Here is a 27,325-nt window from a genome sequence, read left to right on the forward strand (position 1 = left end):
CGGGCCTGGCCTAGGGAGGATTTTTAAACTGGGTTTTTTAGAAATTTTAATTATCACAACACAAAAATTTTGGTTTTAATTTGGTTTTATTCGGTGGGGTGTGTGGGTCTTTCTTTGTTTTAATAATGTTGTGAGCCGCCCTGAGTCCTTCGGGAGAAGGGCGGGATATAAATTGAAATAATAAATAAATAAATAAATATGTATTTATGAATAGGCGTATGCTTAAACCAGGGGTGTCAAACTGCCGGCCCGTGGCCAGATGTGTCATCCGGAAGCCGCGCCCACCCCACTGCTGGCAATGGCAAAACCGTCCCGATACGTTGCACGACGTCACGTGACATCGCGAGTTTGACATGTCTGGCTTAAACCACGCATTTGAAAAAGATCACTTTCTTAATAAAGATTCACCAAGCAGTCATTATTCTCATTATTTTTACCCAAAGCTCTTTTCTCTATTCGCATTTCATTTCCACTTACCTGTTCATGTCACATAACAGAATAATTTGCTCCCCTGGATTCAGAATGTTTCACAGTTCTTCCAAGAATTCATATCTCGTTCCTTATTTATTATCATCCATTAGAACATAACATTTATTCTTTTTTGTTTGTTTGTTTATATCCCATCTTTATTATTTTTACAAATAAGGCAGCAAACATACCAATATCTAATCCTACTTCCTCCTTTTTTCGCTATATCAACAATGCTGTTCAGTGAGTTGGGCTGAGAGAGAGAGAGCGACAGCCTTTCATGGCTAAGGCATCACTTGAACTCATGGTCTCTTGCTTTCTAGCCTGCCCTAACTTCTAGCCTGCCCTAACTTCTAGATCAGTGGTTCTCAACCTTTTTAATGCCGCGACCCCCAACCGGTCGTAAGTCGAGGACTAAACCGGTTGTAAGTCGAGGACTACCCAACCGGTCGTAAGTTGAGGACTTTCCCTGCCCGGGAGCGCCGCGCATGCGTGGTTCTGCCCCCTGTGCCGGCCGAGGCGTAGCTGGCAAGCGGCAGAGACGGAGCAGGTCGACCACCAGCTGGCCCAGCTCAAGGGAGGTAAGGCACCTGCCGGAAAAGGGGAAAAAAATGGCGGACAGCCTTGCTTGGCGACACCCGTGAAATGGTCGATCGACCCCAAATGGGGTCGCGACCCATAGGTTGAGAAGCGCTGTTCTAGACCAAACATGCAGCTATCACTAACTTATAGATTCCTACTTTCATATGAACCCACAAGAACCTACATAACACTGATTCATTTTTTGTGACATTCATTTCAGTGCTTTCATAATTAAATCCACTCCTTCACTTCCATGTATTCATCCCAATTCATAAGGCCAGGTTAATTCATGCTCTTTATTCTTTGGCTTGATCTGTTCAATGCAAGCTTGGATTTCTAATGGAAGTGTATGCATGCACTGACCTGTTTGAGGAAAAAAAGATAAAACCTTACAACCACTAATTCAATGTAAGGTTATTGTGCACCTGCACATAATCTAAGGTAAATATATTGTACACAATTTTGTTCCAGATTGCATTCTGCAAATCAAATGACTATGGCATGAAATGCTTTTCCTGAGTTTCAAACACCATATGCAACTTACTTGCATTTTACTTTTATGTCCTTTGCTTTTATTTTACAATGTCTGCAATTATATGACACCAAACTGGCAGGAGTAGCCAACACCCTAGAAGACCAACTAAAGATCCAAAAAGATCTTGACAAACTTGAACAATAGGCCCTATCCAACAAAATGAGTTTCAGTGTGGAGAAAAGCAAAGTTTTACATTTAGGCAGGAAAAATTAAAGATACAAGTACAGATTGGGGAAGACCTGGCTTAAAAACAGTAACTCTGAGAGAGACCTTGGAGTTCTTATGGATGATTACTTAAACATGAGCCAGCAGTGTGCAGCAGCAGCCAAAAAAGCTAATATAATCCTGGGTTGTATAAACAGAGGCATAGAATCAAGATCACGCGAGGTATTAGTACCACTTTATAAAACCCTAGTAAGACCACAGCTGGAATACTGCAGCCAATTTTGGTCACTGTACTAAAAAAAGATGTTGAGAATTTGAAAAAAATTCAGAGAAGAGCAACTAAGATGATCAAAGGCCTGGAGTCTAAAGCATACGAAGAACGGCTGCAGGACTTGGGTTTGGCTAGTCTAAAGAAAAGAAGAAATAGGGCAGACATGATAGCAGTATTCCAGTATTTGAGGGGCTGCCACAAAGAAAAGGGGGTCACGTTATTCACCAAAGCACCAGAGGGCAGGACAAATAAAATGGTTGAAAACTGATCAGAGAGAGAAGCAACCTGGAATTAAGGAGAAACTTCCTGACAGTGAGGACAATTAACCAGGGGAACACCTTGCCTTCAGAAATCGTGGGTGCACCATCACTGGAGATTTTTAAAAAGAGGCTAGACAATCACTTGTCTGAGATGGTATAGGTTCTCCTGCTTGAGCAGGGGGCTGGACTAGAAGACCCCCAAGGTCCCTTCCAGCTCTATTCTATATCTTTTTCTCTTTGTTGTATATTCTTTTTATTTTGAATTTTTATTGCATTCCTTAAATTAAAATATATTCCCTTCTTTCCCAAAAGCTACAAAGCCTCCAAGGTATAAATGTGGAACGACAAAATCATGTCCAGCAAATCATTTTGCTTTCAAAATGGCAAGTGGAGCAGCCAACGTTGTTGGACCTAAAATATGTGTAGAAGACAATGTGTATGTATGAACCAATTTCTTTAACTAGAGATGTAGGGGGATATATAGATATCAAAACCTGCATCTTCTCCCATTCTATCTTGCCTGCATCCTAAGGTCTCCATGGGTCGTTTAATTTTTTTTCTTTTAATGTAAACTCTACTACAGTTTTGATTGGCTTGATTATGGTGATTTTAATTATTCTGTTGTTTTCTTTTTGAATTCTATTTTTTCAGTATTATATCTTTGTATCTTATTAACAGCTTTGGATATTGTTCTATATAGTGTAAACATAAAATACAGATTTTCTTACTAAATGACTTCCAGGGAAATCTTGAAAAGATTATTAAAACTTTATCAAAGATTGTCATGGTTATTTTTTGTGGGGTATGTGTATGTGGTGTATTTCCAATTATGTGCTAAAGTATTCCAAACTATCACCAAATAATCTCCTGTGGTAAAATATACAAGAGAATGATAAAAATGTCAAGATATATTATAATTAATTTAAAGTCTTCCTATTTAACAGGATTGGCATAATTTTACTTCAATGATTATGAACTGCTCCTTGGATCATACTGTGACACAGTGTTGTAATGGATATGACTATTTTCATTGCAGATAGTCATGAAACAGATTAGATTTTATTGCTAAATGGTATGCCATAGTGTAGTGATTAGAGCAAAGGATTATGATCACACTGGTAGTAATCCATGTTCAAATCCTCAATGAGTCCATAGCTGTTGGATGTTGCTGTGTCTGTTATTGTCTACTTATAGGCAGCACAAGGAATGTCCTGAAAGAGCTACTACTAAAGTCAACAGTTAGATAAGAAGGGTTTGACACCTTCCCAAGAAAATAACTTGACAAGCCCCTCCCTAGTTCGCATAAAGATAAAAGAAGGGGATTCAACACATTCAGACTTGTAAGATTCTGTTACTATAGCAATTATAATAAAAGTGGTTGGCATTAGTCTGGTCTGTCTTGTAGGGCAGATGCTCCCTCATGGCATTATTTTGTGTAAATAATGTAAAATGAGTGAAACCAATGTATATGTCCTTGAACTCAGAAGATGTTTAATGATAGGTTTTTCAATCTATTCTATAGCAGAGAGACAATATTCAGGAAAACTCTGGAACCTTTGGTTCTCTTTCCAACCCATAGTGATATGGCCATTCCAGAGTGATCTAGCAGTTTCCAGAAGTTTTCTGGAACCATCCAGAAGTCATGTTTTCGGGGAATCAGGCCATTCTGAAATACCACAAATAATTTTCTGTTCAGAAAAGTTTCTAGAATACTGTCAAACCATGCCCAGGTTATCCAGATTATCAGAATTGAAATATTGAATGGAATGTTCTAGAATTTTTCTGAACAATCATTTTGAATAAATGGTTGTGCATCATTCAGGGTGATTTGATAATATGAAAAATCATTTATAACAATATAGTAACATTTTTCTCATTATGCCCTAAGGATCAGTGGCAGAGTTTTCATCACTTCCTTCCTAATGCAGAATATATTGGCCTGACCTAATTAAAATATATATCCAATATTTGCTTTCAAGGCAGCATGCAATCTTTTGTAGTTTGTTTGAAAAATCCCCTAAGACAGGGTTTTTACATCTTCTTTATCAACTGGCCTTATTTCTCTCTTAGCAGTTGGCCATAAAGGACTAGACTTAATTCACAGTCTTAAGAGGATGCCTCCATTCTTCCTCTGAGGGTCTTTGATTAGTGGTTTTTCTTTTTCAGTATCCTGACCTATAAAGATGGTTTTCAGAGATACACACAAAAAATCTGTCTTGCACATCTAATTGAGGTCTTTTATTTTGATTTTTGTTTCGATTAAAACACAAACTCCTGCTTTATCAGAAAGATATTTCAGCATAATGTCAGGTTCAAAGATATTTCAACATAATGTCAGGGTCAAAGGCTCAGGGTTGTTCTTTCATTGTAGCCCACAATTCAATAAGGGTAGTTATCAAGTAAAGTTTATGATTTCTAACCTTGGGTGAGCCAGGTATGGTGACAGCCTTTAAACATTCTGCTTACATTGATTCTTAAAGTGATATTTGAAGTAGAAACTCCCTCTACTTGTAGACTCATATTCACAGTTTAGGAATTCTTTTGGATCCATCCTAGTCAAGTAGATATGGAAGAATATCTATGGCAAAGAATGGCATTTTTTCCAACTTCAGTTGATCTCATTGACTAATGTGTGGACTTCAAATTCCAGAATTCCACAGCCAGCATAGCTCTGGAAGCTGCCAAATTAGACAACTTGCCTCTAGGTGAAAGTAACCCATCAGAATTGTATGAAATGTTAATATTACTTCAAATCTCTTCTGATAAATCACTGAATGGTATTTTATTGTCCTTATCTTTCCGTCTCACTCTTCAGGAATAGTTGTTTATTATTTGAATAAGAAATCTAAAAGCAATGTGTTGTCCCCCTCTTGTGGTAAATCCTAAACGTCACTGGAAATGCGTCTTTCCTTTCTTTGCAAATGCTTAGTTCAAATGCCTTTGGCTGAGATCACATTGTGTGCTAAACTCTGATCTTTCCAATGAAGTGTTCTCCCTATGGTTTGGATTATAATGTCCATAATGATTGGGAATGATGAGACTTGTAATTCATCACAGAAGGAAGGCAGCAAAGTGTCAAAGAATAGTATAAACTCCTATACAAAGCCCTCAAGATCACATCAATATTTTTATTGTTCGCTGTTGATATTAAACAAATGGTATATTTTGAACTTCATACTTTTGTTTCATTTTTTGTACATAAACTATAATCTGGGATGATGCCAGAAATACCAGCTTGCAAATCAGCTTCTTCAGTTAGGAATTAAATAACAGTCAAAACAGTTCTAGTTTCTTAGGAACAAAGGGCCATGGGTTCAATTAGCTCATTTGTGGCAAACTTGCTGCTGCATTTCAAGATGTTTCCTATGAGAGGGGCTAGGAAGATTCCCATGTATAATTCTGTAGATGTTTTATGATTTCTTGTTTTCCATAGCTGAGTAGACTTAATTGTGTAATTCAGCTGATTTGATTCAAGCTGAAAGCTAATCTGCTCTGCTATTCTTCATATGCTACAAGCGTGCCTGGTGATAATTAAACTGACAGTGGTAAAGAGAGGGGACAACTTTTGTGCAGATTTTATTTAACAAACCTTAACAGCTAAGAAGGGTGGTCACATTTCTTGTGGATTTTTTATTATTGGCAAGAATCACACCCTCTACATGGTGTGCAATCAGGAGAAGTTAACAAGACAAGAAGCTTATTGTAATTATCTTCATTTGTGTTGTTTCAGCTTGATGAGTGGTGTTAAAAACAACGTGGGGAGGGGCATTAATATAGCCCTAGTAAATGGTAAGTGTTTGTACATGTCTGGCCAAGACATCCTCTTTGCACCTATTTATCTTCTTCAACAACAGAGCATAGTCCAGGGCCTCTCCAAAGGATGCTCAAATGTGACCATTTTCCTTCTCAGTTCTGTGCCCTGTTTTTTCTACTCTGCTGAAATTGATTGGTTCAGTGCCACTGTGGACAGGATCAAGGTAGCATATCCATCCCATATTTTGTCCCCCCCCCCTTTCAATTCCCCCCTTCCCAAACTTATCTGGATGTATCTAAGATCTGTAGTAACTCCAGATAATCCACTTTTGTGATGCCATTCCAGGACTTTGTATCTGCCACATAAAGTAGCTCAGCTGTTCAGATGACATGCCTCCTGGGTAGGGTGGGGATTATTTTAGTCTCAAGTAGGCCAATGATCGTAAACCTTAGACTAACAGATTTAGGTCATTTTACTGTTCCACTTCCCTCCCCCAGTGTTTCAATGGAAGCAGGACCACTTTAAGCTAACACACATTTTCCTTTTCTATAAATAGATCCAATTATTGCAGTTCAGAGTTATAATGTAATATTTCATTCTTGACTGTTTCTGCCACTGCCACATTTCTCTTTTTTCCACTTCATGGATTAGTGTGTGTTTATCTTGTTTATGGATGGTGCTCTGTTGATAACACAAAAATCCATGTTTATTTTTAATACCCAAGGGTGTGCTTTCCTAGGCATTGTTTCATAGTAGAATAATGAAATGAAATTTCAGAGCGTAGCAATGCCTATTACTAGGCTCAGAAACGAAGCTAAGGATGGAGAGTCTTGACTAACACAAATCTCTGCAAGTAAAATTATGGATGTCTTTGTATAGTCAGCAGAAATCATCTTTATCTTTCTTTTTTAACTTAGATCTTTATTTTTTTAAAAAAATAGGTAGAATATCTTTAATTGATTTGTTTGTTTTCATGGAAATTAAGGACAGCCAACAGCATTAATTTAACATAAAATGGCTACCAACTGACAAGAAGTGAGAAGCTTCTTCTGGCCCAAACTTGTATCTGCTACTAGGAAGAGGGGGTGTCAATTAAAATTAAAAATAATGCTACAAAAAGGGAATGCTGCTACTCTCTCATTTTCATTAGCTGATCAAAGTGCTAATTTTCAAAATGGTCCTGGGTCCTAAATTTCTTTCCATTGTTGCCCTAAGTTTGGAAATAATTATTTTGTCAAATTTACACAGTTGTAGAATCTGAAAGGCAGCACACCTGATAAATATTTGCTCTTGCTAAATATCAACAATACTGTACACAAAGATAGAAAAATGCACTTTAGCATATTTAATCAGCTTTTGCCACTTACTAAGAGCTGGAAGATTTTGCCAAGCACAAGTCACCAATACAGCATGTTTTAATGATACCACTTGCTATTCTATACAAGCAAATCCATATTAGCCCTTATCTGATTTTGAGTACATATGTTCCTAGACTATACTTTTAATCATGAACACATTAATATAGATCAGTTCTTTTTATCTTTATATATTCTTCATATACAGTGTATGTTGATTTATTGCATTCCATGTCTTATTCCTTTTGCTAGGCAAAACAGGTGAAGTACTGGACACAAAATTCTTTGATATGTGGGGTGGAGGTAAGTGCAGAAATGTGCTTATTTTATAAAATATGTAGTTAATACATTATTTTACTTGTTCACTTATTTAAAATGGACATTAGCATGCTTATTCTTAATTAAATCCAGTTTATTAAAGCTAAATCTAATAATAAAAACTTGACAAATGTTGCTTTTCAATTTTGCATTAAATATTTTGAATTAAAATGTGAGTTTTGAATGAAAGTCTTGTAAATCAAAATAGGGTGGCATTTCCTGTTTGGCAGTCATATATAATTTATGTTCTTTTTTTGCCTTTGGCATTTGTTATATTAATGGTAGTTATCATGTTAGTTGCTTTGCAAGATGAACAGCTATATAAATTTAATAAATATTAAATGTTGTGCTTCCATTTGATGTAGATGTAGCCCCATTCATTGAATTTCTGAAGACTTTTGCAGATGGAACTATTGTATTAATGGCAACATATGACGATGGTGCCACTAAGTAAGTCTGTTTGAAATACAATACTTATTTGGTACAGGTAGTCCTTGACTTATGACTAATGGATCCTGCCCATTATGGTTGTAAGTTGTGGTCATAAAGCAGGTCATCACATGACTAGAACTGATTTTACACCCTTTTTTTGCAGCAGTTGTTAAGTCAATCCATTGTTTGCTACGGGACATTTTTGCCAAAAAGAGGAAGTAAAGCCTGTTTTTTTGTCAAAAATGGCATAAATCACGGTCATGTGACTGTGGGATGCTGCCCAGGGACATAATGCAAACTTGTTGCCAAGTGCTTGAACTGCAGTCACATGATCAAGGGGGTTGGGCCATCAGAAGTTCAGAACTGGATCATAAGCATTTTTGGGGGAGGGTCAATTGTAACTTTGGACTCCCCAAACTGCTGAGAATCAGTTGTAATTGCTAAGTGATCAGTTGAGGATCCTGTAGCCATTTTTGGAATTTGAAGTATGTAGGCAGGCTGAATCTCACATCTTAGTGCTTGAAACTGAAGAATTGCTTGCTGTGAGTTTTAGCTGTTTTCCCAAACTGGAGACGAATGAAGAGAATTAAAATAAAGCTTTTGAATTTTTGTGGTGATGATTGATTAATAATAGTTTATAATTGTAACTGTAGCAATAAATTAAATGTGAAATAATGATTGCATTATGCAGCAACTACATATAATCAAGACAGAATTACCATAAATAATCAAGACAAAACAAGCAACAGGTAATAACACTGCATGCACATAACAGCTGTTGCTATTGATTGAAAATTAGCTGTTCGGTTAAACAAGTCAAAATAGGGGTGGACCAGACACTTTTCACTCAGTCAGCGGTGAGGAGCAATAACATTAAAGCATGGAGGTCCTGATCTCTTTTATGGTCATCATTAAAATGACCTCCCCTCCCTCCCCCATCCCAACTCTTACTTATATTGTTCCTGTTTTCTCCATCCATCACTAGCTATATAGCTAATCTGTAAGGAATATTTGAAAAATATGCTGTCATATTTGCTGTCTAGTAGATTACAATTAGATGAGAGCAAAAGAGGGAGACATGTTGTCCTTCCAAGAATTGGGTTGTCATCATTCAGCAGAGGTTGCTGAATAATGTGCATATGTGTGAAAGTGTACAATATTTGTACAATAAAGGCAAAAGTTCAATAGATTAAGGAAAGTGTTTATATGAGTCAATTTGGTAGATTATATTCTAGATAATAGTACATTTCTATAGTAATTCTTAAAATTCGGTTGAAGGCTTACTGAAGAGGCACGGAAACTAATATCAGATTTGGGGAGTACGTCCATCATGACACTTGGCTTCAGAGACAATTGGGTCTTCTGTGGTGGGAAAGGAATCAAAACTAAAAGCCCTTTTGAACAGGTATGTTTTCACATTAACATTTAGATGACATATTGGAGTGTCTTTTGACCCCAAAACATACATTGCATGTCTTGGAGATGCACTTCAGTAACTGCAAAGATACTTAATTGGAATTAGGAAGAAGGTCTGAGTTAATTTGGATTTGAAGAAGAAAAGTCTTTGGAGTCGTATATGGAGTACCTCTGCTTAAATCAAATGCATTTTTATCTAATTGCACTGAGATGGTATATGAGCAGATGTGTGCTCAAAAATCACAATTCCCCCTTCTATTCTGGATCACTGAACAGTCTTAGTGCCTTGCTCAGAACTTCCTAGGGTCATATCAAGATTTTGAAAATGAAATTTAAATGTCCCCGCACTGTGAACATTAATTTGTCCCCTGCCCTTTGAGTATCTTAAATATTTCTATTCCTGATGTGTTACTTTGGTGTCATTTTTTCTGTTTGAAACTTCTACTACTACTTATTACTGTATTATGATTACGGTTGGTTCCACAGTCATCCAGATCTTTAGACTGGATTTGGCATTTTTATCCACTTATTGAGTCCTTCTCAAGAAGCTGGGATAGGCAGATGTTATTATGTATGGATTATCTACAGTTAGTCTAAGATTGGTAGAAATTTAACAGTTCAGGTCCTAACAAAGGATCTAAGAATTATTAAGCTACCATTTAAGAGCACAGGCAATTCTAAGCAAGATTGTTTTTGGTAAATTAGAGTGTTTAAATCTGATAAAATCAACATTTCCAGATATCAAGGAAGTCCTTTAAATATTGCTCCCAGGGCTCCAATCATGATTGGTTTAATAATAGATTTCTTTTCAATCTCAACTTTGATCAACTTCAATCTGCAAGTCCTAATATTTCGTATTGTTTTCCAATTGCTTTTCCTCAACCCTTAGCATTGATGATGATAATGGTGGTCAATCACTATAGATTCTTAGGAGGAAAATAAGTAGATTCTGTGAATATGTTATTTGAAAACAATAGCAGAAAATTCTCATACTGATTTCTATGTTAATATTCAGACTAAGAGCATTGTTGTGCACTAGCTCTTATATTTCATACAGCTTTTTGTTTTTCTTTACTCTGGAACTTTTCTTTTTCATATATTTTTGCCTTGGGAAAAATGTAGCAGGACATAAGAATTTGTACCACCCAACATAAATAAAAATATTGCTTTTTGTAAGTTAGAAAATCTTGTGTTTCAGTGCAACAATAACTATACTTACATCTTACAATTGAAATGGCTTTCTCTTTGCAGCATATTAAAAACAACAAGGACACCAACAAGTACGAAGGATGGCCAGAAGTTGTGGAGATGGAAGGGTGTATTCCACAGAAGCTAGAATGAACAATCTGCAATTTGGAAACAGACAATGCAAAAGAACAGTGGAGGGGGAAATGCACTTTTCTGCTGCTGTGAAATTGTAGGATTTGGGAAGATAGAGGCCAAGTGTGAACTCCATCATACTAGGATGGCTTGATACACAAGGCCCATAAAAAGCTGTGCAAAGTGATGGTAAATTGGAACAATTCATTTGACTGGGCATGTGAAATACTTATCCTGCTGGATTGTGCCCTATGTAAATAATTTCCAGGCATGTTTTCACTTTAAAATGTGCATGATTTTTTTTTAAAAAAAACAAACAAATGTCAGGCTTATTTATTGTTAAATTGAAGAGATTTTTTTTTCTCTCTCTTTTTGTTTTTTGTAAATAAGCCCTAAACAAACAGAACAATTATTTCTGAGCTTTCTTATTCTCCCTTCTCTCTCTCCCTTTCTTCCTTGTTTCTAAAGCCACTTATTGTATGTAAATGTCTTTTAGAACCACCCTCAGAAGTAATTAGAGATGTACAATGAATAGTTGAACTAAACCTGGGCTTTGTTGTATCCTGTTCAATTACAACATTGCTGTGACTGCATATATTTAGATGGATATGTAAATTTTAGAGGAAAAAATAGTTAACTATTTTTATGCTATGTCTGTTGGAAAACCACATTCTTCAGTGACCCCTTTCGGATAGAAGGGGTGGATGTTTGATACAAAAATGTAGGACTGCTCTACAAAGCACAATTAAATGCTTTTCATTAAAATCAAATGTATATCACTGTGTCTGTTGCAATTGTTAACTCATCTGTACCCCATATTTCTTGTTAGCAATGCAAGCTGCTAATACGGCAGAAAAATGTGTGTGTTGAACTAGAGTTTTTTAAAGACCTGAGATCCAGAAGACATGTGAACTGCTTGAGGTCTTGCTAAATCATAAAAAGAACCAATGTTGGCAGTTACTCTGTTTTTCCCGAAGTATAAAATTACAATTTTTTTAACCAAAAAATCTTAATTCCTCCTGGAGGTGACCTGGTGTTGTGGCACTCCTCAATTGGACATCTTTCACAGATAGTCCCAGTTGCATGATAGACTTGACTGTAGGGGAAAGAAAATCCACTGGGAACATGTTTTACTAGAGTGAAAATTTTACTGTTTAGATTGGCTGATTTGACTAGACTAGGCATGTTAAACTCACGATGTTGCGTGACGTATCGCGACTTTTCCCCCATTGCCAGCAATGGGGTGGGCGCAGTTTTGGCATGACGCATCTGGCCCGCGGGCCGGTAGTTTGACATGCCTGGACTAGACAGACCACACTAAATCATATTTTTGCAGGTGCTTATACAGAATGCATTTGAGGTCTCTAGACCGTTCACTCCTAAAAATGTCATCTTCCCATTTTCTTGTCGTATGTACAGCAGCAGGGAAGGGCACAATGATCCTCCTTTTTAATAATTCACATTGCTTCATAGTAACATTGTGTTAATTGAATTATAGCAGCTGGCTTACAGTTCTAGGTGCCTCTGATGGCATTAGGGAGTAAAATCCAGAGGGGTTCACAGGGAGTTTTTGGATGCCCAGGAAGCCTTCCACTCTTTCGGTATCGTTGAACTGCATTAGATCACATTCCTTGCAAAAATTATTTCCACTCTCTTCATTTTCAGAAAGTATCTGGAGAAGGGAAACTGTAAAATGCCTCTTGTGGGAATATTCTTGTAGAAAAAATTAAGTATGACTCTTGGGATTGTCACTTTTTTCCTTTTTGTAAAGGTGACGGTGGCATTTTGAAGTTCTGTTTTCCAACTCAAACAATGAACAAGCATTTTGGACATCTCTGCTTTACAGAGAGACTTTAGCAAGAAGTAAAGTATGAATAGATGTTTGCTGGGATGTCAGGATAGATCCTGTCAATATGTATATTGTCAGTCTGAAATGAGATGATTAAAATATCTATTTAAAAAAATATTGGGGAAAAAGTTAGGCGTAGAAGCTAATATTGTTGGAGTAATGAAATATTTGCACTGAAAATATTAAAGCAATACTGGAGATTAATTACTTTATGTAGTTTAAGAGAAACATCTAGCTTTTCAATGCTAAGATTTCACGACTGGAATATGAGCTACTTTACTGTTTTAACCTGTTCATGTTAATCTTTTTCTTTAATTTGCTGTAGCTTAGCAATAAGTACATTAGAAACAGTCAGACCAATTATTTGTAAAGTCCTTTGCAGATTCTCCAACTATGTTCATTGAAATAAAATCACTTGTCCATGTATTATATTTTTTCATTAAATAAAGTTTTAAAAAACAAAAACTGGATCTGCTCAGGAAGAACCCCTTGTACTTGGTATATGCTTTTTTCTTTTTCTTCTTTTTTTGGGGGGGGTAGACAATCACAGGGATGAGCATTTTCAAGATGCCGTAAAAATGTGACAAAACCATGAATTAACAAAATATTCTGATTAAGTGCTGCTCTCTCCACCTTCTCTTATGGCTCAGTACTAATGATAATATCAATAGGTGGTGAAAATCAATTGACCTGTAACTTAAATTACAAAATATTAGTCTGCTAAACTGACCTAATCAAAATATTGCTGATTAAATCATTCTTGGGGAACTGCAGGAAAGAATTATTTGTTTAAATGTGGCACTATTGGCACTATACGCTCCTTCACAGAAAATACAGCTACAGAAACATTACACTCTATGGGCCATCAAGGTTAACATCATCTTGCTATTGTGAACAAATACTGTGATGTATGGATTTTTATTTCTTGTGAATCAAAGTTTTCTTAACTATCACATTTTGTACTCCAGCTCTGCTTAGTGCATTTGGTCACCCATGGGGAATGGGTGCTTTGCCTAAAAATATACTTTCCTCAGCCTGAGAAAAGTAAGAGTATTTAAATGTGTTACAGGTCCCTTAGCACCCAGTTCTATTGTTCTGGTACCATTATAGTTGAATTCAGTCTGATGTTCCATATTATTTGAATTTTAAGAAAATATTTTCCCATATCTTAAGGCTATTAAAAATACTGTTGATAATATGTGTCATGCTAGTTTTTGTAGCTTTCCACTTTTAAGAATGATTGACATCAAAAAGCTATTGGCAATAAACCTTTCAGGAGAAAGGGATCTCCAGCCACCAGCTATCTGTAAACTTGCTTCCATCTGTTTCTGTTAATTAGCTCCAATAGTAGAGAAAGGCAAGTAAGCATATATGTTAATATTTTATTGACAAAAAGAATCAACAAAATGAATAAGGTAACCTCAATATAGCAGCAAAAATTGTTCTTAAACGAGAAAAACAGTAACACACATTATTCCCAATATGTTTTGAAATGTGCTGTTGAATCCCAATTCTCTTTTGGTAAATAATCTTAACAAAATTGAGCTTTTCTGGCTGCTTCTATATTTTTGAGAGAAATTTGGAGAGGCTGAAGAGCATTAAGTAGAAGGAACTTAGACCTTAATGTGAATGCAAGTCATATTTTGAAGGGCAGTGTTCTTATATAAAACGAGGTAGCTGAAGCAGTAAATAATATTTTACGAGTTGCCTACCATTTCACGAGAAAATGTATTTAATGGAAAACTAAGTTTATCATTTATAGACTACATAGTGATGAAGTTAGATGCAATCTGATGTACATTTAGTTGGGAGTCAAACCCACTGAAATCGAGAACATGCAAAACAAATCCAAGCAGAATTGGACTACATTGTGTGGTATTGCTGGAATGTTTATAGAACCATAAGCCAACTCATTGCGCTTAGGATTTTATATTAAACAGTGGCTGGGAAGCAAGCTCAGTGAGAGCTAATAAACATTCTGTTTTGGAGTAAAATTAGAGGATTCTTCAATCCATTCTTATATTGTTGATGCTGGGGAAAGGCTTCAAAGGCAGAGATACAGCAAATCAAGCCAAACCAACCTATTGAGATCACAACCAGATGACTGTTCCCTTCAGATCAAGGGGCAAATTTTAAAAATAGCCAACATCTTTGCATGAAGCAGTGGAATATTTCTATAGCTATCTGTGAAAGGAAGAGAAATCCCTGGTATGGGTAATTAACTAAAAGAGGTACTGCATGTGCACAACTTTCCATAATCACAGAAAATACAACAGATTAGATATTAGATAACCTTTATTGTCATTTTTTACTGTGGGCACAATGGCACACATTAAAAATGAAATTTAGTTGCTCTCAAAAGTGTACACATACATGACACATTTAAACATACTATATACAACGTATGGATAGACCTACACCCTTACATATAAGTAACATAAATATTAATCACTGTTCATCTTGAATACATAACGGAAGGAGGAAGATTTAGAGTTCACAAGGTTAATATTGTATGGCACAAAACTGACTGAATCTGGTTGTTCTGCTTCGGATACCACAGAGCCTCCTCCCAAAAGGTAACAAGGAAAACAGGTCATGAAGAGAATGTGTTGTGTCCCAGACAATCTTATGGACCTTGCTCAAGCAACGCTTATGTGCTATGTCCTCCGTGCTCTCTGCACTGCCTTCTTGTCTGAAGCAGTGATGCTTCTAAACTAGACTGTGATGCTGTATGACAGGATGCTCTCGATCGTCCCTCTGTAGAAAGTGGTAAGGATAGGGGAAGGAAGATGTGCTTTTCTCATGCGATGCAGAAAATGCAGGCACTGCTGTGCCCGTTTCACCAGTGTCTCACTGATGAACGACCAAGCCAGCCTACTTGTTAACTGCACACCCAGGAATTTGATGCTGGTAATCATCTCCACAGGTGAATCATTAATGTACAGAGAAGTGTGGCTCTGCCTGCCTTTTCTGAAATCGACAATGATCTCTTTGGTTTTTCCGGTATTTAAAACTAGGCTGTTTTCTTTACACCAGTTCACCAAACCCTCAACCTCCTTGCAGTAAGCACCCTCATTGTCATCATGAATAAAGCCCACTACTGTTGTATCATCTGCAAACTTCACAATATGGTTGGTGGCAAACCTAGCACAACAGTCATGGGTCAACAGGGTGAACAGCAGCGGACTTAGGATGCAGCCTTGAGGAGAACCTGTGCTCAAGAAAATGGTGTTAGAAATATTTGTTCCAGCTCACACACATTGGGCCCTGTTTGTAAGAAAATCAAGAATCCAGTTGCACAAAGGAGTATTTAAGCCTAAAAGGGCCAGTTTTTCTACTAGATGCTGGGGAATGATTGTGTTAAATGCTGAACTGAAGTCGATCTATGGATGTAATCCAAGAATGGGGCCTATAGTCTTCCATATATTGCTAGTTATAACTTGCCAACAGTTTGTATATTCGGGGGGGGGGGGGACCAAGCTCCTTTATGCATCAGAAAATTCCATTTCAAACAATCAAAGTAAATCATAAGACAGTATTTTGGGGACTGAATTGTAAATTGATTGCTTTCAATTCAACCAGAGTAATATTTAAAATTGCAATTCTATATCCTGAATTTCATGTACATACAAAAGAACACTAGAAATACCTAATGATGCACCACAAAGAAAAGCTCTCTTCATCCCAACACAATACCAAGCATCCTCTTTCCATTTCTACAAGAAGTAGTTGAAATATGACAGATGCAGAAGAGTGATTCTGTCTTTGGATATCTTGCACCAAGATAATTCCCTTTGCTGTGTAGATGATAGAGGTAATCCTCGATTTAACCATTCATTCAGTGACCAAAGTTACAACAGCACTGAAAAAAGTGGCATGACAATTCTTCACATTCTCATTGCAGCATCCCCATGACCACATGATCAGTATTTGGACACTTGGCAACTGGCATGTTTATAAGTTTAAAAATTTAGTTTATAAGAATAAAGCACCACTCTGACAAAGCTATGTAGGCAGCTGTGCAATCTGCAATTGACTTCATAGGTGACTTGTATTTATTCCATGTGCAAGGGGTCCTCAACAGGTACATTATTTATTTCATGGTACATTGTACAGTATCTTTACAAATCAATATCATACCTATTGTTTTCTTTTTTAAAAATGAGATTGCTCTGAAATGCATCACAATGTAGACATAATTAAGATGCCTCAAGGGAAAACAGGAACACACTTCAGTGCTTGAATACTACTGTACAATTGCCACAAGCACACAGTTCTGTTTCTCTTGTAGAAGATAATATTTGTAGTTCAGCGTTGAAATTAGTGGTCTTTGGTGCTCTCTGAGCTTGATTGTTTTCTTGCAGATGTTTCATTACCCAAACCAGGTAACATCATCAGTGCTAGGACTGATCAGTGCTAACACTAACGATGTACCCAGTTTGGCTAATGAAATCTCTGCAAGAAAACAACCAAGCACAGATAGCACCAAGGACCCCCTCCCTCATTCTGTTTCTGTCTTAAATGAAAAAATAGAACATTGGAATAGAAGGAAGTGAAAACACACGAAATACACTGTTGTTTTACAGCACACCATCTGCATCAACAAGCTTGTTCTCTAATGCTGATGACTGTACCAATGACACTAGCTCTCGACTTATGACAGTAATTGAGCCTGCAATTTTGGTTGTAAGTCATGATCATCATAAAGCATGTCATCACATGACTGTGTTCGATTTAATTTTTTTTGTGATAGTTGTTAAGAAAATGCAGCAGTTATAAAGGGAATGCCATGGACATTAAGTGAACACCACAGTTATTAAGCGACCCATTGTTCACTATGGGGCACTTTTGCTGGAAACTAGAAGAAAATGGCTGTTCCTGGGGGGAAAAAAACATAGTCATGTTGATCATCGGATGCTACAAATGGCTGTAAATGTAGGCTGGCTGCCAAACACGCAAAATGTAGTCACAAGCCTGCAGGGAGGAGGACATACGTAAGAAACCAGGTCCCAAGTTCCTTTTTCAAGATCCATTGTAACTTCCAATGGTTGCTAAGTGACCAGTCATAAGTCAAGGACTACTTGTATAAAATCTACTCTAAGAAATCTATCCAGCCATTTTTGGGGGTTGTGATTGATTAACCAAGTCTTGGATGCTTTGCTTGAACATCAGTGTCATTCCCAGCTATCAGTTGCTGTGCAAATGATTTTATGGATATTTTATAAACAGAATGTTCTCATTACAGGAGAGCAAGGTGCCTTAATACAGGATATTATTTTAACTTTTGAATGTTAAATCTAAGCTAGTCTGATTTCCTGGGCACTAAATTCACTAAAGTACCGTATGTGACTGAAATATTGAAAATCCACAGCCATTGTGGACTGAATTACACAAATACACTGTCCAAGTATGCAAATTTCTCATGAAATCCAAGTGCCCAGGTGATGTGTTGCTATTTCTTCCAAGTTGCTTTTTCCACACACAAAAAAAGCTTTCAACCTTGGACTCCAGAGAAAATGTTCATTTTTCTTTTGCTTGTTCCATGACAGATATTTGAGGCAATTACTTTCATTTGCAAGTATGAACGTCAGTAACAGTCTCACATCTTCTGCAGCGTACATAGCAACACCAAACAAATTTGCACTCACATCTCTCCACATGCCTGACCACTTGAGTGTTATATCCACGGCCACAGCAGAGGAGGTTGCATCCATCTAGTCCAGCTGATGTGCGATTGCATTCCCTCCCTTGTGTCCCAGAGACCCCCAGTTTGCGATCTTCCATACAATAGTTGGGTGATCTGTTGATATACAGCAGGTCCTCTTTGTGGATTGGGATGTTCTGCTGGCTTTTTTCTTTCCTGCGTATTTTTCTTCTTAGTCTGTCAGAAATCTGGATACTGTTCTCATACTTTTCTTTTAAAAAACTGCCAACTTTTGCAAAAGACGTCATGGTTCTCCAGCAGGTTTTCAGAGCACAAGAACCAGATACGCCGTGACAGCGGCAGTTGATGGACATCAGTTTTGCTACTGCCTGGAAGAAAAATTAAAGCAAGCCACAATTAGAAAGGATCAACTGTCTCTTAGGTAGCATACCAAGCATATTCCACAGCATTTGAATCTCTTTTTTTATTTATAAATTGCTTTTCCTTATATAGCACAAATACTGAATGCAGTTTTCATATGGACCAAAAGACTAAACTAGGCAACAGCTTGTTTCTTCAGCCATGGGATAAGTTACAGTATATTGAACAGTGGACAAAGTGGCAGCAGCTTGGGTATTCATCATCAGCTTTAGACATTTTGTAAGCAGTATGGAGGATAGCTTCCTGCTTTCATTAAATCGCACAAAATCCCATACACAATATAATAATCTGTGAGGAGTCCTTGGTGCTCTCTGAGCTTGCTTGTTTTCTTGCAGACGTTTCATTACCCTAACTAGGTAATATCTGATGATGACCTAGTTTGGGTAATGAAACGTCTGCAAGAAAACAAGCAAGCTCAGAGAACACTAAGGACCCCTCATTTCAACCCTGAGCTACAAATATTCTCCTTTATTGATAATAATCTATATCTTTCTGCTCTGAAATCTCAAGGGAAAGGTGGACTGTATGTACTGTTTTGATAGCCTTTAATGCTTAATGCAGTTCCTGGGACCATTCAGATTTCTGCATGAATAAAGAAGGGCCAGGACATCAATATTCATTCTACAGAAAATCATATCCGTGATTTGTGCAGAAAACCAAATATGATATCGAAGGAGGAATGAAGTGGCACTAGAATATGAGCTAAGCCCAAGAAATCTTAAAGAAAATTTTAAAAAAAACCACGATCCCTCCCTGATTCTCTTCAGTATAATAGGGAGGGAAGGAAAATACTCTTAGATTTTCTGTTACTCTAGCCCAGGGATGTCAAACTCACAACGTCACGTGACGTATCGTGACTTTTTTGCCATTGCGGGCAATGGGGTGGGTGCGGTTTTGCTATCATGCATCCGGCCTGTGGGCCGGCAGTTTGACACCCCTGCTGTTACTCTAAATTAGTTCCAATAGAGCCTGTTACTCTAAATTAGTTCCAATATTTCTTGTGAGAATATTTCCTGACCTACTTCAAAGAACTGACAACTTTCCCAGTACTTTCAGACTGTATGTACCCATAAATATATATATTTTCCTCAAAGCTTAACTTCCACATAGAAAGTGCATTATTTTTAGTGCAGCCCATTCTGAAGAACACCCTGGTGGAGAAAGCTTCTTTAATGGAAATTCAGTTGTTATTGAATTACAATGTTCAGTAGCCAGCATGTTCAACGATAACAGAGAGTAGGATTTGTAATTCACTAATATCTCAAGGGCTCTCCATTCTTATTTGCTCAGGTGGAGCTAACAAGGAGAGCAAACAGACAAAGTAACTATGATTGCATGAACCCCCTATTCACACAGGATCCAAATAAAACAAATGTGTAACTTTCTCTCATCAGTATTTATGGATACATGGGAGAGAAGAATGGAAGGAAAAATATTTGAATCCATACCAGTCTTCCTGCTTCATTATTATGCAGATTCATGACCATCAATCCATTTCTATCTTTTCTGGAGATGTTTTTTGTTGGACCATCTAAGAACTTTCTGCTCAACCACATTCCATACTGGATATCATCAGAACATCCACCCCAGTGCCAGCCTTCTCTGGCTGAACCACTGTTTTGTAACATGGAATCACAGGCACAGTCAGTCAGATTCCCTGTGCTGCATGAATGTGTCACTGAATGCACTAGGCCAGCTGCCATCACAGCATAGATAAATGCTGTTTCTTTGGTACCTACCAAAAAAAAAAGTACTCGTTAAAAAAATATCAGCAGTATGTTCCTGTGATTAATCACTAATGCTAACATGCAACTAAGAGTCGTACCATCTGGTTTTCCTCAAGAAAATCAGTTCTTCTATCTGAGTCAATCCAATCCAATCAATGAACAACTTAATTTGGATCTGAGCCATTAATGGGACCAATATGCTGAAATTATATAAATGAGTACAGTAAATCATAACATTTCCTCAAGAAACTTTTGTTCATATTCCATAGTTTCTTCAGAAATGAATATATTTGCACTCCTTCATTTATGAAATTGGAGGATCCAAGTTCTCAGACCATCACTTTGTTCCAGGGCTAATGAGAACCTGATTTAGCTTGGACAACATTGATGCAAGAGTTCAGGCTTAAGCCTTCCAAAGGACCTCCCAACCACTAGTGCTGCCAACTAAGAACCTACCGCTGCTCAACTCATAGCCAAAGATGGAGAAAGCAGGAGAGGCGGAGATGGATGAAGGATTAGTGGAAAGTGCAGGCACTGTATCCGGAGAGAGTAGACAGTTCCACCGCTCATGTCTGAATTGGCTCTGGCATTCTCGGATGCCCAAGCGTGCTCCTTCTCGGATGCTGTGCAGGAGGTAGGGCTTCTTCTTGCACAGGTCCTTTTGGTGACCATTCAGCGGCAGGTTACCACAACCCAATTTCTCTGGGACACCAAAGGAGGCAATACCCAGCCACCTGCAAAAGCATCCCGGGGGTGAGGCCCAAGTTCCATGTTTTTCATGTTATGCTAACAGACAGAAAGGATGGCCCACAATGAAACCTCTACAATCAACAACTGTCATAACTCCACAGAGTGATGATGATTGAAAAAAATAATGGGCAAAGGAGCAGAGACTCATGATGCACATACTAAGTGATAGTCTCTTTGCCAGTGGTTAATAAGATTAATTATACACTAAGAATCAGGACTCTGGGTACTACGTGATATTTCTTCAGTGATTTCAAAAATAATTGAGATATTTACAAGTCTACAGATCTATAAAAAATTAAAAATGAATAATATACAGAATACCATGAATTTCAGTCTCATGCCTAAAGTTACATTTCAAAAATGCTTTTTGCAGGACTCTAAAATTTTCAATATTTTCCATGATTTTAAATGCCCAAGCTGGTGATAAAACAGGCTCTATGCATGCATAACATCCAGTGAAACATTCCGTCAGGTTTTCAGGCCATTTTGACTTAATATTTAGAACTAAAGTAATTTCAGTCAAATGTAATTTGTTGTGTCTCATGTGTAATAGAAACCAATAGGAAGCAGTCTGCCATTGTCTTATCTTCCAAGATGATATTCAACTTCTTAACCCAGTCATAGCCCTAAGATGAGTACGTAGTCACCCATTCAAATGTATAGCTATATTTGACTTTACTTAGCCTCTAAATTCTGATAAAGCAGTATTTTTCAACCGTGGCAGCTTGAAGATGGGTGGACTTCAACTCCTAGAATTCCACAGCCAGCATTGCTGGGAGTTGAAGTCCACCCATCTTCAAACTGTCAAGGTTGTGAAACACTGATAAAGGTTGGCCCAGTGCTGCTGTTTTTTGAGTAATCAGAGAGTGATTCTTAAACCTATCTTGAACATACTAAAATAACAACATTCAAACTTAACACTTTGTTTCTAAATAATGTCAGATAGCACAAAACAAGCTGTGATGGAATGCCCATCAATACAGATTTATTTTGTAATCAGAAAGATTAAGGGGCCCAGGGTTCTGATTGTGTGTTGTTGTTTTTAAAAGGTTGTTATTCTGGCACAATTGTTGGGAACGAGGAGCGGTTTGATTATGTTTAAAAGACATACACATGCCTTTAAACGGCCTTTGGGCTTTTGGGAAATGTAGTAAGGGCAGATTTAGTCAATATTTGGGGCTACCTTCACACAACATTAAATAAATATGTATGCACGTATACACATACACTCATTCAGATCTCTCTCACATCATTTAGACCAGGGTCCCCAACCCCTGGTCTGTGGACCGGCACCGGGCCTTGGCATGCCAGCAACTGGGTCGCGCAAACAAGCAAAGCCCCATCCACAGGATGTAGGCAGCAGGCAAAACCACGCCCTCTCCAGTCCACAGAAAAACCTCTCTCCCTGAAACAGGTCCCTGGTACCCAAAAGGTTGGGGGCCACTGATTTAGACCAGTGTTTCTCAACATTGACAATTTTAAGGCATGTGGACTTCAACTCCCAGAATTCCACAGCCACATGCCTTAAAATTGTCAAGGTTGAGAAACACTGATTTAGACCATCAGATCATAATGTAAACAAGCAGCTGGGCATTTATTTAGCGAAATAAAATAGGTAATACATTCCCTATGGTTTTGTTTTGTTCAAGCTCCTTTTGACTGATCTATAATTTCATGAAAACTCTGTCTTGATAAAAATCTGCTATGCCATACCTTTTTTTTCTAAACATCCCAGTTTAATAATATTGACCTAGTCCAGTGATGGCGAACCTTTTAGAGACTGAGTGCCCAAAAACTGCCCCACCCCTGCTCCACCCCCTGCCCCGCCCCTACCCCGCCTGCCTGCAGGGCCACCTACTACCTCCAGGGCCCGCCGCAGATCGCCCAGCAGCGCCATGGCAGCCACACCCTCTGCCCGCGCCCCGCAGCATCAACTGTGTGCAATGGGGCGTGAGGGCAGAGTCTTGTCTACGCTGCCTGGCTGCCATGTCTTTGGCTGCACTGCTCCGCGTGGGCCACTCTCGAGGGAGACTCTCCTCCAGGGGGGCTGCTGGTGAGGAGGGGGTCGCGGGGGGAGGCAAGGCTGGGGCAATGGCACGTGTGCCCACAGAGAGGGCTCCGAGTGCCGCCTCTGGCACCCGTGCCATAGGTTCGCCACCACTGACCTAGTCCTAGACCAGGGGTAGTCAACCTTGGCTCTTTTATGACTAGTGGACTTCAACTTCCAGAATTCCTGAGCCAGCTATGCTGAGGGAAAAGGGAGAGGTTTCCAAGCTGAGCCATGCTGGCTCAGGAATTCTGGGAGTTGAAGTCCACGAGTCATAAAAGAGCCAAGGTTGACTACCCCTGTCCTAGACTCTAGCATAAATAGTGCTAAAGGGGCTCTATTTTTTTTAAAATCAGCTGTGAGATTTCAACTCCCCCCTTGGTTTCTTCTCCTTTGGAGGGATTCAAAACCTCTTGGATAGAAAATAAAAAAGTGACTTACCTTATCATCATTAGGAACTGTCATCATGCCATCACTGGAGCCTTATTAAGGGGAGGACATTTGTATGGGGATCGATCAGGCTCATCAATGATGTTCTCATTCCAAATTACAGCCCGCACAGGAGAGGCAGAGAGGAAAAGCCTCGTTTGCAACGCTTCACCCAGGAATAATAACGGGATTGCTTAGGTTGCGGGCAAAAATATCCTTCTCCGAGTATTACTAGAGAACGGACAGACTCAAACTCCGCTTCCTCCCACGCCCGACTCCCGCGAGCCTATGCTACTCACATCCAGTTGGCGTGGGCGCCGCAGCGGCAGACTTCCCACAGCACCGCCGTCCACAGCACGCACAGGCGAGGCAGTCCCAAGGGCGCCCCTTTCTCCATAGCCAACGCATGGAGCTCCTTGGACAGCCAAAACTCTACCTTCCCCCCTGCTCGCTCCGACGCGGCGAGGCAGAGATGCGGGCACCGGGATCCGGCTGGCGCTTGAACCCTCCTCACCTCGCACGCTTGCGAGGCGGACTCTGGTACAGCCAGTTAAGCGCGAGGAGGAGCCCCCCCAGCCCGGGATGAGCTGCGCCAGCTCGAAGGTGAGAAAAGTTCTGCGGACCAGAGTCTCTTTATTTCTTTCGGCATCAGGTTTTTTTTGTGCTCCCTGTTCGCTGTTTCATTGGCTAAAGAGAGTTCATGAATATGCAACATTGCTTTGATTGGTTGGGACTGGCTGTACACGCGGCCACAATAATAAAAGGAAGACCTGCGGACGCGCTCTGCTTTTAGGCTTTCCGGAGAGGCGAAGCGCCGTCGCTGGAAACTTTTGCTGATTGTCTGAAGTGCAAGTCGCGCAGCTGGCCTCGGGTATCGACACCACGCCTGCCCAAGAGAGAATCAGGCTGTGGTATTGGCTTTTATATTCTGTTCATTGTATTGTGAAACAAATACATACTTTTTAAAGAAGTAGCCAATACGTTTGAAAGCTCCCAGCATCTTTGTCTTGTCGGAATGTAGACTGGACAGAAAAAAGGTAAAAAAAAAAAAAAATACTTGCTCTTGTCAACATTCAGGCGTGCCATTCAGTTCTTGTGCAACGTTAATTCCAAGTTTTGTCTGTAACCCTATAGTCAGTGCTGTGTTTTTGAAAGCTTTGCGCACTGAAAAATTATCTTGATTGGTGCATGATGATGCCTCCGAAAACAGCATCAGTTCTTAATGAAGATTTCTGACTGAATGCTGCAATTCATAAAAATGAAACTCATTCCTGATGGGCAGTGCTGGACCGTAGCCTTGCACATTGAAAAACTGCAATTAATGGTGACAGTTCAGGTGAAGTACTTGGCCTGCATGGACAGAGAATCCCTGACATATCCACTATTTCAGAAAGATACCCCAAAATCTTTATGATGATAAGAGATAATATAATATAAGATAAGATAAGATAAAAGATAAAAGATAAGATAAGATAACCTTTATTGCTGTTTTTTTACTGTGGGCACAACGGCACACATCAAAAATGAAATTTAGTTGCCCACTGTCAAAGTGAAACACATACATGACACACACTTAAACATACTATGAACAACGTATGTATAGACCCATACCTCTACATATACGTAGCAAATAAATATTAAATACTGTCCATCTTGAATATATAACGGAAGGAGGAAGCTTGAGAGTTCACAAGGTTAATGCTGTATGAAATGAAACTGTGGCTGAATCTGGATGTTCTGCTACGGATATCACGAAGCCTTCTCCCAGAAGGTAATAAGGAAAACAGGTTGTGAAGAGGATGTGTAGTGCCCCAGATAATCTTACGGACCTTGCTCAAGCAACACTTCTGTGCTATGTCCTGCATGGGAGGGACAGAACTGCCAATGATCTCTTCGGCTATTCTCACCACTCTCTGCACCGCCTTCCTGTCTGAAGCAGTGATGCTTCCAAACCAGACTATGATGCTGTATTACAGGATGCTCTCGATTGTCCCCCTGTAGAAAGTGGTCAAGACAGGGGAAGGAAGATGTGCTTTTCTCATGTGACGGAGAAAATGCAGGCACTGCTGTGCCCGCTTCGCCAGTTTCTCACTGTTGAGTGACCAAGTCAGCCTATTTGTTAGCTGCACACCTAGGAATTTGATGCTGGTACCCATCTCCACAGGTGAATCATTAATGCACAGAGAAGTGTGGCTGTGCCTCCCTTTTCTGAAATCGACAATGATCTCTTTGGTTTTTCCAGTATTTAAAACTAGGCTGTTTTCCTTACACCAGTTCACCAGCCCCTCGACCTCCTTGCAGTAAGCTTCCACCTTGTCATCCTGAATAAAGCCCACTACTGTTGTATCATCTGCAAACTTCACAATATGGTTGATGGCAAACCTAGCACAACAGTCATGGGTCAACAGGGTGAACAGCAGCGGACTTAAGATGCAGCCCTGAGGAGAACCTGTGCTCAGGAAAATGGTATTAGAGGTATTTGTTCCAACTCGCACATATTGGGGCCTGTTGGTAAGAACCAGTTTAATACATTTAGAAAGAGAGCATTTGGGGGATAGAATTATAGAAGACAATGAAATAAGTGGCTTGGTGGCCTAGTGGTGAAGACACTCAACCTCCCATTTGGAAAGCTAAGAGTTCAATCCTAAGTAGCAGCAGATCTTTCTGCAAAGAAAAAAAATATCTGCCACTACTCTCAGCTCCATCAGTCTCCTGACTCTAAGGGATTACAGGGTAAAAAAGGGAGGTTTTATTAGTTTAAGCAGGGGTCCCCAACCCTTGGTCCATGGACCAGTACCGATCCGCAGCATGCCAGAAACTGGTCTGCACAAACAAGCAAAGCCCCATCCGGAGATGCAGGCAACACCCTCCGGTCCACGGAAAAACCTCTCTCAACAGAACCGGTCCCTGGTGCCCAAAAGGTTGGAGACCTCTGGTTTAGAGGAATATGTGAGAGATCGGAGAATGACATTCTCCAATTCCAAACACTCAGTATAATACTCATTTCTCCTGATTTCATATTTTTGTATCACATTTTTGCTTCCATTTAATTTAAGAAATAATGGCATTATTAATGAGTGATAGCCAGTGGTTTGTACCACAAGTCTGTATAAATGAGAATAAAACAGGCTATCATAAAAAAAAAGCAGCTGGTAGCAAGATTACTGTACTGCAATATAATTAAAGGCATTTCTATAATTATGTTTTCCTTCCCTGTCAACATGTTTCTCCAGGGGAGAGAGAGAAGAGGGTGGAATGTTGTTAAAAGAAAGAAAACACATTCTGCTTTACAGAGGGACACACACACACACACAGAGACAATATATAAATATAAATACATACACAGAAATAATTTCAAGATTTATGTTAAATAACTTTGTGTTTTATCTATGGTAAAGCATGAAGGACGAAAGATTACAATTTCCTTGAGTTACAAGAATCTGAAGTTCTGGAACATTTAAAATGTTTCCCTTGATGTCTTTGGATGAAGGCAATACTGAAGTATAAGTAGAGATTTTTTAAAAATGCAAATCCAAATACAAGAACTTCTGTGTCATGTCAT

General features: G+C 38.9%; 2 protein-coding genes across 2 annotated transcripts in view; one reads left to right on the plus strand and one right to left on the minus strand.

Moving 5' to 3' along the window:
* The window catches only part of FAM3C (family with sequence similarity 3 member C), a 33,514-nt gene extending 21,864 nt beyond the window's left edge, over positions 1-11,650 (plus strand). Inside the window, exons 5-10 of the mRNA XM_015822274.2 lie at positions 2,594-2,717; positions 6,012-6,070; positions 7,643-7,693; positions 8,074-8,158; positions 9,419-9,545; positions 10,808-11,650. Coding sequence (XP_015677760.1) covers positions 2,594-2,717; positions 6,012-6,070; positions 7,643-7,693; positions 8,074-8,158; positions 9,419-9,545; positions 10,808-10,897 — 536 coding nt within the window. The 3' untranslated portion in view covers positions 10,898-11,650. The remainder of the gene's footprint in view (positions 1-2,593; positions 2,718-6,011; positions 6,071-7,642; positions 7,694-8,073; positions 8,159-9,418; positions 9,546-10,807) is intronic.
* Positions 11,651-18,249: 6,599 nt separating this feature from the next.
* On the minus strand, positions 18,250-24,186 carry WNT16 (Wnt family member 16). The gene is made up of 4 exons (XM_015822275.2): positions 24,063-24,186; positions 20,994-21,271; positions 20,259-20,545; positions 18,250-18,758 (listed from the first exon to the last, which is right to left on the minus strand). The coding sequence occupies exons 1-4, from the start codon at positions 24,158-24,160 to the stop codon at positions 18,294-18,296; spliced, it is 1,128 nt and encodes a 375-aa protein (XP_015677761.1). The 5' UTR covers positions 24,161-24,186; the 3' UTR covers positions 18,250-18,293.
* Positions 24,187-27,325: the final 3,139 nt, after the last annotated feature.

This window comes from Protobothrops mucrosquamatus, unplaced genomic scaffold, assembly GCF_001527695.2.
Source record: "Protobothrops mucrosquamatus isolate PMUCROS unplaced genomic scaffold, P.Mucros_1.0 scaffold1515, whole genome shotgun sequence".
Classification (NCBI taxonomy): Eukaryota; Metazoa; Chordata; class Lepidosauria; order Squamata; family Viperidae; genus Protobothrops; species Protobothrops mucrosquamatus.

What these genes read in the sequence shown, in the direction of transcription:
- WNT16 (XM_015822275.2), bottom strand. Translation starts at nt 24,160, where the DNA reads ATGGAGAAAGGGGCGCCCTTGGGACTGCCTCGCCTGTGCGTGCTGTGG. An exon ending in GGCGCCCACGCCAACTGGAT is followed by an intron (nt 21,272 to 24,062) that starts GTGAGTAGCATA and finishes ATGCTTTTGCAG; the next exon opens with GTGGCTGGGTATTGCCTCCT. An exon ending in ATAATGAAGCAGGAAGACTG is followed by an intron (nt 18,759 to 20,258) that starts GTATGGATTCAA and finishes TTTTTCTTCCAG; the next exon opens with GCAGTAGCAAAACTGATGTC.